This window comes from Dama dama, chromosome 6 (assembly GCF_033118175.1).
Source record: "Dama dama isolate Ldn47 chromosome 6, ASM3311817v1, whole genome shotgun sequence".
NCBI classification, from domain to species: Eukaryota; Metazoa; Chordata; class Mammalia; order Artiodactyla; family Cervidae; genus Dama; species Dama dama.
The window spans coordinates 17,141,749-17,158,603 of NC_083686.1; the positions used below are offsets into that span (position 1 = coordinate 17,141,749).

At 39.5% G+C, this 16,855-nt stretch overlaps 1 protein-coding gene across 6 annotated transcripts in view; it reads left to right on the forward strand.

Annotated features, from left to right (window-relative positions):
- The window catches only part of WDFY3 (WD repeat and FYVE domain containing 3), a 249,052-nt gene that overhangs the window by 64,987 nt on the left and 167,210 nt on the right, over nt 1–16,855 (forward strand). For all 6 annotated transcript variants that reach the window (XM_061145614.1, XM_061145615.1, XM_061145616.1 and 3 more), the window contains one exon: nt 9,253–9,376. In XM_061145614.1, the coding sequence (XP_061001597.1) occupies nt 9,253–9,376 (124 nt within the window). The remainder of the gene's footprint in view (nt 1–9,252; nt 9,377–16,855) is intronic.

Below are 16,855 nucleotides of genomic sequence, written 5' to 3' on the forward strand. Positions count from 1 at the left end.
CAAACCATGGTAATTCCCTCTTAAGATGAACACTGTGCAAAGTTGTGGTGCTAGGGTTCCTGTGAAATTAAATTAAGACAGTGCAGTTCTGAGTGACTAAGAGCACAGCTTGGAATCAGACAGAACTAGTTTTGAATTCTCTTGCTACCACCTCCTGCTGTCTACCTTCTCTAACCCTTCATTTCCTTATCTGTAAAAGGGGAATAAAGTGCAGGATTTAATGACATTTGAATGACACTATATGTCAAGTATTTAAATAGTGCTATCTTGAGAGTCCCTTGGACTGCAAGGAGATCCAACCAGTCCATCCTAAAGGAGATCAGTCCTGGGTGTTCATTGGAAGGACTGATGCTGAAGCTGAAACTTCAATAGTTTGGCCACCTCATGCAAAGAGTTGACTCATTGGAAAAGACCCTGATGCTGGGAGGGACTAAGGGCAGGAGGAGAAGGGGATGACAGAGGATGAGATGGCTGGATGGCATCACCGACTTGATGGACATGAGTTTGAGCAAGCTCTGGGAGTTGGTGATGGACAGGGAGGCCTGGCGTGCTATGATTTCATGGGGTCGCAAAGAGTCGGACACGACTGAGCTACTGAACTGAACTGAACTGATGCACACTGTAAATGCTCATTTTATGATAATTATTGTTATTTTTATTAAATTTGCCAGAAGTTTTGCTCCTCAGTACTGTTGTTTTCATCTCAGTATGAATGTCTGTTCTATAGGACCATCCCTCTAAGGTGAATGTATTACCGACCAGTTCTCTCTCTCAGCTTTCCGCTTTGATAGATGAGGGAGCTAAGAACAGGAAAATTTTGACCAGAGACCTTGAGCGCATAAAGAGAATTCCAGCTGTGAGCTTCACTCTCTGTGGGAGATAGGTGCATGATTGAAGCATTGTCTGTTTCCCACTATTTGTGGGAGGTGGTGAATATGTACCCAGGATTTTAAGATTTGGTTGTTAAAGTCAGTCACCAAAAACTCTCTTTACTACTTGACACCTTCAATATTATAAAAAATGGCAGATGCATGTTTTAGTCCCTGAGCTTCTCCAGCCGCACCTTGTACCATTTTCTCTTCCATTTGAAACACCCCAGCTTCACCCCCTTTTGATCCAACAGTGCCCATTCTCTTACCCATGCTGAAGTCTCAGCACAGTTCTTCTCACTGCCTGGGACCCTCTTTGCTTGGCTTTTTGAATTCTGACCTTTTTTTCATTATTCAGTATCATCCTTCCAGGTAAGTGTCATCTTCTCACAGAGCTTTCTTTCTTTCTTTTTTGGTCCTAGGTTGGTAACTTTATTATTATTATTATTTCATTTTAGTTGGAGTTTAGCTGCTTTACAGCTAGTGGTGGTTATCTGGGTCATGAAGATCTTTTTTGTATGCTTCTACTATGTATTGTCACCTCTTCTTAATATCTTCTGCTTCTATTAGGTCCATTCTATTTCTGTCCTTTATTTTGCCCATCTTTGCATGAAATGTTCCCTTGGTATCTCTGATTTTCTTCAAGAGATCTCTAGTCTTTCCTATTCTATTGTTTTCCTCTCTTTCTTTACATTGATCTCTGAGGAAGGCTTTCTTATCTCTCCTTGCAATTCTGTGGAACTCTGCATTCAAATGGGTATATCTTTCCTTTTCTCCTTTGCCTTTTCCTTCTTTTCTTTTCTCACCTTTTTGTAAGCCCTCCTCAGACAACTATTTGGCCTTTTTTGCATTTCTTTTTCTTGCAGATGGTCTTGATCCCTGCCTCCTGTACAATGTCAGGAACCTCCATCCATAGTTCTTCAGGCACTCTGTCTTATCAGATCTAATCCCTTGAATCTGTTTATCACTTCCACTGTATAATCCTAAGGGATTTGATTTAGGTTATACCTGAATAGTCTCCTGGTTTTCCCTACTTTCTTCAGTTTAAGTCTGAATTTGTCAATAAGGAGTTGATGATCTAAGCCACAGTCAGTTCCTGGTCTTTTTTTTTTTTTCTGACTGTATAGAGCTTCTCCATCTTTGGCTGCAAAGAATATAATCAATCTGATTTCAGTATTGATCATCTGGAGATGTCCATGTGTAGGGTCTTCTCTTGTGTTTTTGAAAGAGGGTGTTTGCTATGATCAGTGCGTTCTCTTGGCAAAACTCTGTTAGCCTTTGCCCTGCTTCATTTTGTACTCCAAGGCCAAATTTGCCTGTTACTCTAGGTATCTCTTGACTTCCTCCTTTTGCCTTCCAGTCCCCTATGATGAAAAGGACATCTTTTTTGGCTCTTAGTTCTAGGTCTTCATAGAACCGTTCAGCTTCTTCGACATTATTGGTTGCAGCATAGACTTGGATCACTGTGATATTGGTTTGCCTTGGAAATGAACAGAAATCATTCTGTTGTTTTTGAGATTGGATCCAAGTACTGCATTTCGGTCTCTCTTGTTGACTATGATGGCTACTCCATTTCTTCTAAGGGATTTTAGCCCACAGTAGTAGATATAATGGTCATCTGAGTTAAATTCACCCATTCCAGTCTATTTTAGTTCACTGATTCTTAAAATGTCAATGTTCACTCTTGCCATCTCCTGTTTGACCCCTTCCAATTTTCTTTGATTCATGAGTGTAACATTCCAGGTTCCTATGCAATATTGCTCTTTACAGCATCAGATCTTGCTTCCGTCACCAGTCATATCCACAACTGGGTGGTGGTTTTGCTTTGGCTCTGTCTCTTCATTCTTTGAGGAGTTATTTCTCCACTGATCTCCAGTAGCCTATTGGGCATCTACTGACCTGAGGAGTTCATCTTTCAGTGTCCTATCTTTTTGCCTTTTCATACTGCTCGTGGGGTTCTCAAGGCAAGAATTCTGAAGTGGTTTGCGGTTCCCTTCTCCAGTGGACCATGTTTTGTCAGAACTCTCCACCATGACCCGTCCAACTTGGGTGGCCCTTCATGGTATGGCTCATAGTGAGTTAGACAAGGCTGTCATCCCGTGTGATCAAATTGGTTAGTTTTCTGTGATTGTGATTTTCATTCTGTCTGCCCTCTGAGGAATAAGGATAAGAGGCTTATGGAAGCTTCCTGATGGGAGAGACTGAGAGAAACTGACTGTGGGAGAAACTGGGTCCTCTTCTGATGGGTGGAGCCATGCTCAGGAAATCTTTAATCCAATTTTCTGTTGATGGGCGGGGCTGTGTTCCCTCCCTTTTGTTTGACCTGAGGCCAAACTATGGTGGAGGTAATAAAGATAATGGTGACATCCTTCAAAAGGTCTCATCCCAACTCTGCAGCAGGCTACCCCTGACCCACACCTCCTCTGGAGACTCCTGGACACTCTTGGACAAGTCTGGGTCAGTCCTTTGTGGGGTCACTGCTCCTTTTTCCTGGGTCCTGGTGTGCACAAGGTTTTGTTTGTGCCCTTCAAGAGTCTGTTTCCCCAGTCCTGTGTAAGTGCTGGCAGCTCTATGGTGGGGTTAATGGTGAGCTCCTCCAAGAGGGCTAATACCATACCCTGGTTTGCTGCAACCAGAGCCCCTCAGAGCCCCTGCCCCTGCAGCAGGCCACTGACGCGTATCTCCACAGGAGAAGTCAAGTGGGCCTTCAGAAGTATCACTACAAACAAAGGTAGTGGATGTGATGGAATTCCAGTTGAGCTATTTCAAATCCTGAAAGATGATGCTGTGACAGTGCTGCCCTCAATGTGCCAGCAAATTTGGAAAACTCAGCAGTGGCCACAGGACTGGAAAAGGTCAGTTTTCATTCCAATCCCAAAGAAAGGCAATGCCAAAGAATGCTCAAACTGCCACACAATTGCACTCATCTCACACGCTAGTAAAGTAATGCTCAAAATTCTCCAAGCCAGGCTTCAGCAGTACATGAACTGTGAACTTCCAGATGTTCAAGCTGGATTTAGAAAAGGCAGAGGAACCAGAGATCAAATTGCTAACATCTGCTGGATCATCGAAGAAGCAAGAGAGTTCCAGAAAACCATTTAGTTCTGCTTTATTAACTATGTGAAAGCCTTTGAGTGTGTGCATCACAACAAACTGTGGAAAGTTCTTAAAGAGATGGGAATACCAGACCACCTGACCTGCCTCCTGAGAAATGTGTGTGCAGGTCAAGAAGCAGTAGTAGTTAGAACCAGACATGGATCAACAGACTGGTTCCAAATAGGGAAAGGAATATGTCAAGGCTTATTGTCACCCTGCTTATTTAACTTATATGCAGAGTACATCATGAGAAACGCTGGGCTGGATGAAGCACAAGCTGGAATCAAGATTGCCAGGAGAAATATCAATAACCTCAGATATGCAGATGACACCACCCTTATGGCAGAAAACAAAGACCTAAAGAGCCTCTTGATGAAAGTGAAAGAGGAGAGTGAAAAAGTTGGCTTAAGGCTCAACATTCAGAAAACTAAGATCATGGCATCTAGTTCCATCACTTCATGGCAAATAGATGGGGAAACAATGGGAACAGTGAGAGACTATTTTTGGGGGCTCCAGAATCTCCGTCCTAAAGGAAATCAGTCTGCAGATGGTGACTGCAGCCATGAAATTAAAAGATGCTTGCTCCTTGGAAGATAGATGGCAAATAGATGGGGAAACAATGGGAACAGTGACAGACTATTTTTGGGGGCTCCAGAATCTTCCGTCCTAAAGGAAATCAGTCTGCAGATGGTGACTGCAGCCATGAAATTAAAAGATGCTTGCTTCTTGGAAGAAAAGCTATGACCAACCTAGACAGCATATTAAAAAGCAGAGACATTACTTTGCCAACAAAGGTCCATCTGGTCAAAGCTATTGTTTTTCCAGTAATCTTGTATGGATGTGAGACTTGGACTATAAAGAAAGCTGAGCACTGAAGAATTGATGCTTTTGAATTGTGGTGTTGAAGAAGACTCTTGATAATCCCTTGGATAACAAGGAGATCCAGTCAGTCAATCCTAAAGGAAATCAGTCCTGATTATTCTTTGGAAGGACCGATGCTGACGTTCCAGTACTTCGGTTACCTGATCCGAAGAACTGATGCATTGGAAGTGCCCCTGATTTGGGTAACACTGAAGGCAGGAGGAGAAGGGGATGACAGAGGATAAGATGGTTGGATGGTATCAGTGACTCAATAGACATGAATTTGAGTAAGCTCTGGGAGTTGGTGATGGACAGGAAATCCTGGCGTGCTGCAATCCATGTAGTCACAGATAGACAGGACTGAGCCACTGAACTGAACTACTTTCTGCTGCACAGCAGAGTAAATTGCCACATGTGTACATGTAGGTCCTCTGTCACCAGAGAGCATTGAGTGGTGTTTCCTGTGGTATACAGGAGGTTCTCATTAGTTGTCTGTTTTATACACAATAGTATATATATATGTCAAGGCTGTATATTGTCTCCCTGCTTATTTAACTCATATGCAGAGTACATCATGAGAAATGCTGGGCTAGATGAAGCACAAGCTGGAATCAAGATTGCCAGGAGAAATAGCAATAACCTCAGATATGCAGATGACACCACCCTTATGGCAGAAAGTGAAGAAGAACTAAAGAGCCTCTTGATGAAAGTGAAAGAGGAGAGTGAAAAATTTGGCTTAAAGTTCAACATTCAGAAAGCTAAGATAATGGCATCTGTCCCATCACTTTATGGCAAATAGATGGGGAAACAGTGACAGACTTTATTTTTGGGGGCACCAAAATCACTGCAGATGGTGACTGCAGCCATGAAATTAAAAGATGCTTACTCCTTAGAAGAAAAGCTATGACCAACCTAGACAGCATATTTAAAAGCAGAGACATTACTTTGCCCACCAAGGTGCATCTAGTCAAGGCTATGGTTTTTCCAGTAGTCATGTATGGATGTGAGAGTTGGACTATAAACAAAGCTGAGTGCCAAAGAATTGATGCTTTTGGAACTGTGGTGTTGGTGAAGACTCTTGAGTCCCTTAGAGTGCAAGGAGATCCAACCAATCCATCCTAAAGGAAATCAGTCCTGAATATTCATTGGAAGGACTGATGCTAAAGCCGAAACTGCAGTCCTTTGGTCACCTGATTTTGGCAAAGAACTGTCTCATTTGAAAAGACCCTGATGCTGGGAAAGATTGAGGGCAGGAGGAGAAGGGGAAGACAGAGGATGAGATGGCTGGATGGCATTACGAACTCAATGGACATGAGTTTGAGTAAACTCCAAGAGTTGGTGATGGCCAGGGAGGCCTAGTGCGCTGCAGTTCATGAGGTTGCAAAGAGTCGGATACGACTGAGCGACTGAACTGAACTGAGTATATATATGTGTCAATCTCAATCTCCCAATTCATCCCACCCTGTTTCCCCACTTGGTATCTATACATTTGTTTGTTCTCTGCGTCTGTGTCTCAGAGAGCTTTTACGACTACCTTGTCTCACTCCAGGCATTCCCTTTCAGGTGCCCCGTTTACTTCCTTTATAACACATCACTATCCAACATAATTTTCATTTGTGAAATATCTTACCATTCATCTCCTGTACTAAAATGTAGATTCCATGAGCTCTGGGAATCATACTTGCTTTATTTGCCTTTGTATTCACAGTTCTTTATTTATCCTTATATTCATGGCTCTGAATATTGCCTATCATATATAAGAGACCAGTAAATATTTATGAGTAAATAAGTGAGTGAATTAATCAGTAGTGTAGGATCACTAAAGGTTGTTTATGTCAAAGAATCAATCATTGTTCATTTCAGATGAGCAAATACGACTTGGTCCTTCCTGCGTGACATTGACTTTTGGTCAGTTCAACCAAGATAGCTTTCAGAAAAAAAAAAAAAAATTTCCATGTGGAAATACAGCTGTAAATATCAGGATTTGTATGAAAAGTTCATTACATTTTTTAACAGTGTATTGTTCACTTAGCATGATGACTGCTTGAATATCATATGCTTGTAGTATCTAAGAAATGAGCTACTTTACATAGTTGCATTACTCATAGGAATAAAATAGTGCTTATTAATTCTTAAGATCAAGATATACATCAACTTATTTTGAATAATGTAAATAGTTATCTACTTTAAATCAGTTTGACAAAAGCTTAAGTTTGCTTAAGCATTGCCTGAGCAAAATATGCAGTTATTTTATAAACATCTTCTGGAGGCAGTTACATATTCATCTCTGGGTGCAGATAGGTTGGCTATTCAAGCATGTGTTGTTAGCCTTCTCAATTTCTAATCTATCGTCAGTTTTTTAAAGAAGATGGGTTTTATTTAACAAAGAGTAACTGTAAGCACATAATATCAGAATTCCAACAGAAAAACAATTTATTGAAGATTTCCTAAAGAGAACAGTTTATTTGTTCTTCGAGATGATTTAAAATTTTCTGTCAGGTTAACAACCAGACTACCTGCGTGAAAGTACACCCTGTAGAATTGATTTATTATTGTTTGTTTGGTAGTCCCTGCTCTATTTGAGCGTGATTGTAAGAAATATGCTATCTATTGTAAGCATGTGAGAAACATTTCTATTACAAGGATATTATAAGCTATATTCTTTTGTTAGGAACCTTGGAAGAACATTTCCATAGTACGAGGAACAGAAGTACTCCCTGAAGTGTGTGTTTTTCTTACCTAAGGATGTCGTGGACTATGTAACTCACTAGGTTTTTTTCTCCTGTGTATTTGATCCAAACTTCGTGACTAAAATGTGGCAAATATAGAGATCTTTTTCCAGTCCATGTGCCTAACCTTGATTTTTAAAAAAATTTGCTTATTTTTGTTTTCTTTCTTTTTGTTTATTGTGCTTAGCCAGTAAGACGTGTCCAGCTCTTTGGGACCCCATGGACTGTAGCCCACCAGACTCCTTTGTCCATGGGCTTTCCCAGGCAAGAATACTGGAGTGGGCTGCCATTTTCTCCTCCAGGGGATCTTCCAGACCCAGGGACTGAAGCCACATCTCCTGCACTGGCAGGCAGATTCTTTACCACTGAGCCATCTGGGAAGCTTTTGTTTATAATTTGTGTCCTTCCATGTTACCTAAAGAGTTTCTAGAATTTGTTTGTACAGACAGGCAGCATGAACACAACCATATTTAGGAAACATCCCTTTTAAAGGCAGGATGCTGGCTTTACAAGGAATACGATGGTGAGTAAGATATATTTCCTCCCTTTGGGTGAAATTTGAAGAGTAAATAAGAATACAAAATATTGTTTAATTTTATAATAGAGAGCTATCATTATGGTATTAGGAGACACCCTTTTAGCTATAAAGAGATTTTTAAAAAATAATATTCCAGATGCATCCAGTTATGTAACTATTATAGTACTCTTTCTTTTCATATTACAGTCTGTCAGGTTTTGTTTTCTTATTCTATTTGTTGAACCTTACCAGTTTAAGAGTGATTTATTCTTTTTTAAAAAATATTTTTACTTATTTTTGGCTGTGCTGAGTCTTTGTTGCTGTGTGGGCTTTTATCTAGTTGTGGCGAGTAGGGCTTACTCATTGTTGAGTGTGCGGGCTTCTCATTGCAGGGGCTTCTCTTGTTGTGGAACATGTGCTCTAGGGCCTTGGACTTCAGTAGTTCAGACTCCAGGCTCTAGAGCACAGGCTCTGTGGTTGTGGTGCCTGGACATAGTTGCCCAGGGGCATGTGGGATTGTCCCAGATCAGGGATTGAACCTGTGTCTCCTGCGTTGGCAGGCAGATTCTAATCCACTGAGCCACCAGGGAAGCCCTGATTTATTCTTAAGTACATTCATTGTAGATTTTTTTTAAGTGTATTTAATGACCTTCTCATTCATATTCTTTATTTGATTCTTTTGGCTAACCATCTTGTTTTGGGAATTACTGAAGTTAGAATTTAGAAAGTCTGATATACGAGTTTAGTGAATTCTGTATTTTAGCCTAGGACTTAGCACTAGATAAGTCCCTGATTTTTACCCTCTGATATGTCTTTTTCTTTGCCATCAAAGCAGTTTACCACCTTTCTCTAATTTCTTAATTTAGATTTCTTCCGCGAAATTATATTTTCTTAAGTTTATTAGTAAGATTAGTTCAAATGTTATAGATAAGTAATTTTTGGCTTTTAGATTTCATTTATTTACTCATTCATCCCAGAAATTATTTTACACGCATAAGGAAATGTGGCTAGGTATGATTTATTGTAAGAGTTGTATTTTAAGCTTACTCAGATCTGAAATAACTGTGCAAGCATATATGTTTTTTAAACTTGATTTTCAAGTCACACCACACCTTTAAAAGCTCACAATAGAAGAAAAAAGTTGACAGAGCTGTATTAAAAATGTTTTTGTCATCCACAGGTTTTTGGAAACGCTCCGCCAAATACAATGACAGAAAAATTTTCTGATCTGCTGCAGTTCACAACACAAGTCTCACGACTGATGGTGACAGAAATTCGAAGGAGAGCATCAAACAAATCCACAGGTATTTGTCACAGAAACCAGCCAAAACTGATTTATTTGAAGAGACAGTTTGGTAAAAGTGCTATTAAAACCAAGCAGAAAATTGACCCAGTTCTAAGCCCAGAGGCTTTAATACAGTTTCCCATTCCCTTTCTTGCGGTCACATGCTTCTGTTGGTATCAGCACCTCCTCCTCTCAAGTGGAGTGGGACTGCTTCCCACGGACCACTGCCGCCCCTGCCCTCTGTTAAAGGGCCCCCCTGTGCCCCTTTAACACACTCTGTTTCCTTCTGAACAAAATCCAAATTCCTAGCATGACATTCAGCACAAACTCAGGGTCTGGAAATACACACACACACATATACACTCTGGAAATATACACACACACAAACACTCTGGAAATACACAAAAACGCACGCGTGCATGCGCGCACTTGCCTACCCTTTTTTATTTCTTGTTATCTTTTTCTGTTATATTTCAGTGTATTTCAACCAAACTAAGTTGCTTATAGTCCTGTGTGTGCTCTTTTTCCCTATCCCTGTGATGCATCACCGAGGAAGAAGCATCTCCCCCATCCTCGTATCTTAGTACATCTAAATCTCAGTTTGGATTAAGTCGCACTTCCTAGACAGAATGTTTCTTGATTCCCTTAATCAAAGAAACAGTTCTCTCTCATCTGTTTAGCTTCCCAAGTGATGTTTATGTATGTATCTTTCTAGCAGACCATCTTTCTTCTTTCCAGTAGACCATAACCTACAGTCTTTACCACAGGCCTTTACACAGTAGGCCTTTTGTAATCACTGCCCAAATAACTGTTCTTACTCATAATTAGGTAATTTTAAATTTCATAAAGTATTATTCCTTTTAATCAGGATTAAAATAAGCTGTTTTGGTTATAATTACCATTAGTCATTTTCTAAAGCAGCAATAAATTTGAAGGATTTTACCTTTATTTTTACTTCATTGTTTTGGTTTTGTAGCAATTGTTTGTGTGATTGCTTTCCTACCGAAGCATTAGGCCAAAAAATCAATAATTTAGGTTTTGCTTCTACTATCTGTTTGGAAAATCCCTTACCTTTTTCATCCATCGAATTACTATTTTTCCAATAGTAACAGTACTGCCTTTGTTATATAATACTATTTTTTAATTTAGTTTTTATTTTTAGTTTTAAAAGTATACAGATGCATGGTTTTAAGGGTCAAATAGTTTATAGATTTATTAAAAACAGTATCTCCCTTCCACCATCCTGGTTCATCCTGTTTTCACTCTTAAGATGCAGTAACTTTTTACATCTCTTAACTGCTTTTGATATTTACTTCTCTGTCTCTAATGTGCTTACAGTGGGTGCCCTTGATTTTTCATATTTAGATTCTATCTTCTGACTTCCCACAAGAGCAGTGAGACTTTTAAGCTCACCACAAGTACCCCACAGATGCACACTTCTGTATCCCCATATCGTTCTATCACAATTTGATTAGCTCAGTATTCATTATAATATTGTGTCTGAAAACACTATGCAAAGTTGAGCAATATGGTATACTCTGATTACACTGCCTTTCTTGAAAACTTCTCCACATCTCTCACTAGTTAATAATTGCCTTTAAAAAAAAAACAACTAGGTTTTCTACATTTTCATTAATACATTCTTCCTCCCCTACTCCTATGTTTTTCTGAATTTCCCCTTAATATGACTGAAGGTGTCAGATGTTCTGTCAGTTTCATCTTGCAAATAGCTCTTCCAGAACCTTCTGCCTGCTTTGATCTGCGATAGTTGCTCTTTTGGCCAACTGGACGGCTGTCATTTTTACATCTTAACTTACATCATCCTGAGATGTCTTTCCACTTCTTTGAGATAGAGCCTTGGTTTCCTGAATCTCACGTCTTTTTTTCTCAAATTAACTTCCTCATTTTTGGTAACATATCTTTTCCAGCAGCTTCGTGAGAAAAGGTGCATTGCAGTTATCATTTTTGCTTTTGGATTTTTTTTTATTGTTTCATTGTTTTTAGAAATCTGTGAGTGAAACTTTCTTTGACTCTTGCTGTGTAAAATGAGTTCCTTCCTCTTATACAAGAAAGGTGATAAGTTTAGGGTGACGAGCTTTCAGGTACCAGGGCTTCAAACAGACTTTATCACGTCACATAGGATGGCTTTGTTGCAGAAAAGGGGAAACTTATAGAACCAGTCTTCAACAAGACAGAAGAAGTCACAGATCCATCACCCTCATCACCTCACAGAGAAGTGTGCATGGGATATTCCACCTGCCCAGAGCATAAATGCAGTCTTAACGGTGAAGAAATGCAAACTGTGATCTAAACTTTGAGTTCTGGACCTGAGTCCTTCCCTATTCGATGTTTGTAGGAGTTGTGTGAGAATGCTAGCTGCTTAGTTCCAAGATATTTGGAGGCCCAGAGGAAATTACAAGCCCTCCTACAGAGAACAGAGGCTGCGAGGGTCCTAGGATGTTGAGCGTAGGTGCAGCACCTCTGGGAGCATGGGCAGTGGTAGGTCTTAGCTGGTCCTTCTCCAGGCGGCCCAGGGTGATGTCTCAAGGTCATTTTGGAAAACCTCACGGCTTGCATGACATTTATCCCCCTTTCAGTGGATACATCAGGTTCTGGATTCAAAATCATTTTATCTCAGAATTTAAAAATCATTTCTCCACTATATTCTAGATTCCTGTTCTCCTGTTGAGAAATCTGAACCTATCTAGATTCTCAGTTCTTTCTCTATGGCCTTTTTTTGTTTGTTTTTGTTTTGATGCTGTTTTTTATAGAAACATTTAAAACTCTATCATTGACCCTCCTGCTCTAAAATTTCATGATAACATGCCTTGGAGTGGACTTATTTTTGTACATTATGCTGAGTACACTGGACCTGGGAATACATATCCTTTAATTTTGAGAGTTTCATGAATCATTACATAATAATATCCTCCCTTCTGTTTTCTCTTTCTTGTCAGATGAACCCCTAAGTCTCTTCCTTTCATTTCCTTATCTTTCCTCACTTGTTTTCTTTTTTTTTTTTTTTTAATACTCTATTTGCTAAAAGAGCTTTTCAGTTTTGCCATCTATTCCTTCTATGAGTTTTGTTTTCTATGACATGACATGTTTAATTTCTGAGAGATTCTGCCTTCCCCCACCTTTATTGGTGCTGTTTTTTTCTTAGCTCTCCGAGGGGGTTTTTTTGTTGTCTGTTTTTTTAAGATTTTTCTTTTCACTAATCTGTTTCTTTCAGGGTTTTTGTTGCTGTTTAGCTTATTTTTGTCTGTCTTTTAAAGAACGTCCTCGCATGTCTCGCCCTTGGCCCTCTGCTGCTGTCTTAGAATGGAGCCTTGGAAGGTTGCCAGGCAGCTTTGCAGTTGTGGGTGGAGCCTGCAGCGGTGGCCTCAACCCAGGGTCATCTTGCTGAGACATTCTCTTGACCATCTTTCCCTTGAGCTAGACAGTCCCTGGGAAAGTATGTCCAGTCTTTACTTAGACAGTATATGTCTGACTCTGAACACTTTAGAAGCTAAGTGGGAGACAGGTCTGAGGACCCTCAACATTTAGTACATGAGCTTTCTATTTCTACCTCATCTGTGATGCACCCACAACTGTGCTTGCTGTAATATCATTGTCCTCCTTCCAGCCCGGTCCAGACACCCTCAGTTTTTCCCTGTAGTGACTGAGTCTCCAGTCCAGTGCCCACATAGCAGCGAGGATCTGGGCTCTGGCTGCTCTTACACATGCTGCTACGTCACCAGTCCTTCTGTCCCACGTTCATTTCTGCTTCTAAAGGTGTTTAGTGCCACTCGTTCTTTAGCCTCTGGAAAGTTCTGTTGTAGTTAGTTGCTTTTGTATTTTCCTTGCTATTGCTTTTAGATTCGAGAGTCTGCTAAATCACTTACTGCTAAATTCTCTGCTGTTTTAGTATCCAAAATGTTGTTGTTTTCACCTTTCCTGTTTTTGTTTTTGTTTTGTTTTGTTTTGTTTTAGTTCTTATGGGTTTATACTTCTTACAAAGTCCTTTTAAACAACAATTTCAGTGGGTGTATTAGTTTGCTTGGGCTGCTGTAACAAAATAACATAGACCAGTAGCTTAAACAACAGGAATTTTTTTTCACAGTTCTAGAGACTGAAAGTTTGGGATCATGGTGCCAGCATGATTGGTTTCTGGTGAGATCTCTCCTGCTGGCTTGCGGATGGCTTCTTTCCCCATGTGGCCTCACCTACAGAAGAGAGAGAGTTCTCTGATGTCTCTTCTTACAAGGGCATTAATTCCACCATGAGGGCCCCACCCTCCCAAAGACTGAACCCAGTTACTTCCCAAATGTTCCATCTCCAAATTCCATCACATGAGGGGGTTAAGGCTTCAAATATGAATTCTGAGGGGACACAATTCAGTTTATAGCAGCTAGGTTTCAGGATGGAAAAGAGATCAGTGCATGTGCTCAACCTTTTATCTTAACAGGGCCCATCATGGAGTCTTTGGAGCAACAGCCATTAAAGTGCTTTTAGATTGAGAACCAAAATCTCTTATTAATCAGAAATAGTACATTATATGAATTGATGCATAGCTTTTAAAACGAGGCAGTTTTAATTATGTTTGTACTCTTTGAAGCAAGTCTAGTGAGAGATGATTAAAATAGTTTAAAGTAACCTTCCACCCAAAATGGGGTTGCATACTTTTTTAATCTTTGTTGATTTCAATTGCTCCTATGGAAGTGAAAAGTCTGTCTAAAATATAAGATTTGTGTGTCTTATGCCTTTTTAACTATTTTAAATAGGTAGTGTGAAGGGAAATTTCTTAGTCACATGTTGACTCCAGTCATTGCAATTTCTTTCTGGTGTGATATTTTTAGGTTAAAAAAAAAAATTCCAAAGCTTATTTATACTCTTGTCTGTTGCTGCCTTTATGAATATTTAATTTGCATGTTTGTAGAAAAACATTTTTCTGCATTGGAGATTTGTTATTCCTAAATCTCTTTACTATTTTATATCTGTAGGGCTATTTTTTAGAAATATAGAAAGTACCTTAAATGGATGAGAAGATGTCTCATTGTTAATTACAGTAGTAATTACACACTTTTTTTTTTTTTAACCTTCTATTTTGAAATACTTTGGGACTCACCAGGAGTTGCAAAATAGTACATAGAGCCCCTTTTTCCCTTCCTTTGTCCACTTCCTCCGCTGGTGACATCTTGTTTGTAGGTATTTCAAGGTATGTTTTTTCATACTGTGTAATTCCATGTCATTTTTAGTTTTAAACTCTTGAAATTAGTTACAAATTAATTTCAAAAATTAACTTTGAAAATTAATTTTGAAATTAATTCAGAATCAGTGAGATTCAGTGCAATTTTGTAAGTTTTACCTCCAGAAGAGAAACCTTTTCAAATCACCCTATCTCAATTGATCTTTTGTCCTCTCTCTCCATACCAGTTAGTAGTTATTCAGTCATCTTAAATGCTTCCTTTCGAGCTTCCATCATCATCTGAAAATATCTTGTTTATTTAGTTACTTAGCTTTATTGTCTGTTGTGTTCACACCTTTATCACCTAAAAGAATACACGTTATAGACTTGTTGTTGTTCAGTCGGTCAGTCGTGTCCGACTCTTTGCGACACCAGGGACTACAGCACACCAGGCTTCCCTGTCCATACCATCTCCCGGAGCCTGCTCAAACTCATGTTCATTGAGTCAGTGATGCCATCCAGCCATCTTGTCCTCTGTCGTTCCCTTCTCCTCCTGCATTCAATCTTTCCCAGCATCAGGGTCTTTTCTAATGAGTCAACTCTTTGCATCAGGTGGCCAGAGTATTGGAGCTTCAGCTTCAGCCCCTCCAATGACTATTCAGGATTGATTTCCTTTAGGTTTGATCTCCTTGCAGTCCAAGGGCCTCTCAAGAGTCTTCACCAACACCACAGTTCAAAAGCATCAATTCTTCGGTGTTCAGCTTTCTTTATAGTCCAACTCTCACACCCATACATGACTACTGGAAAAACCATAGCTTTGACTAGACAGACCTTTGTTGGCAAAGTAACGTCTCTGCTTTTTAATATGCTGTCTAGGTTTGTCATAGTTTCTCTTCCAAGGAGCAAGTGTCTTTTAATTTCATGGCTGCAGTCACCATCTGCAGCCCAAGAAAAAAGATTTTGGAGCCCAAGAAAATAAAGTCTGTCACTATTTCCATTGTTTCCCCATCTATTTGCCGTAAAGTGATGGGACCAGATGTCATGATTAGGTGCTCAATAAATTTTTTACTGACTTTGCCATAGGATTTCTCTGTTCCCCCTCCCTCCGCATCATGCTTTGAAAATTGGAGGAGTGTTAGAAAAGCCAGCTAACGTGAGAAAAGCATAGTTTTGGAGTACCCCCTAAGTTAGCCTTGCAGTAAGAACTCTTGCTATTGAAATCTTTCCTCTTTTCTTTCATTTTCAGTCTTGAACACTGGAAGTTTGATCAATGTTGTTATCAAAAGTACTTTCATGGAGATTTTTTTGATCTTTTCCTAGGAAAGAAATTCTAGATTTTGAGGTGCTAGGTGCATCCTGAATCATTTTCTTCTTGCATATCCTGTTCTGGTTCTCTGATTGATTGATTGATTGATTGATCAGTTGATTTTTATTGGTAAAAACATGACATGTGCCCTCTTCACAGAATTTTCCATGTACAATACAGTTAATTGTAAATGCAGTGTTGAACAGCAGGTCTCAAGAACTTGTTCATCTTCAGTAGCTGTAACTTCATACACAGTTATCAGCAACTTCGCTTCCTCATCGCAGCCTTTGGCAACACCATTCGACTTTCCCTCTGTGAGTTCAGCTGCTTTCAATACCTCACATAACCTTTATAGGAAGTTATCATTGAAAGTAATTTTGTTAAGATATACATGTACGTAATTTTTGTCCAAAGAAAAGGCAGGTAGAATGAACCCTCTGTTCTTCTTTTGAAGATTGGGTCTATTTTTTGTGTGCCGGAGCAGGTTTATTTTTCCAGGACTCCTCTGAACTTGGTGTGAAATACTTATTTTGTTTGTTACCTAATCACCTTTCACATATCAAGTCTTTTTACCAAATCACTTCCTACATGCATTATAGATATTATCAGGAGGAACCATGCTTATCAGCAATTCTGTTGTTTAGACCTATCCATCAGAAGTTAGTAAAAGTGGAAAGTTTTAGGTAGATCAACATGCAGAATGAGTACATGGGCTGATTTGCAGTACATTAGTCCTCTTCTCTCTGTCTCTTCATTTTGACTTAGTTATTGCCTGCCTGTGGTTTTGTTAAAAATATGTAGTAACTCTCATCTAATTTGAGAAAATATATACTTTTGTGGCCATATTGTGTACAGAGCATGGCTTAAGACTTTTCTCTGTCTCTTCTAGTTACTTGTTAAGTTCAGCCTACGCAGCTGCTTAATTCTTAAGGTGCTCAATATCACATGGTCGATTTACATCACTGGAACAGAAAATTCCCACCTGTGTAAAAATAGTATCTTCAGCTTAATATTAAGGGCTTTGC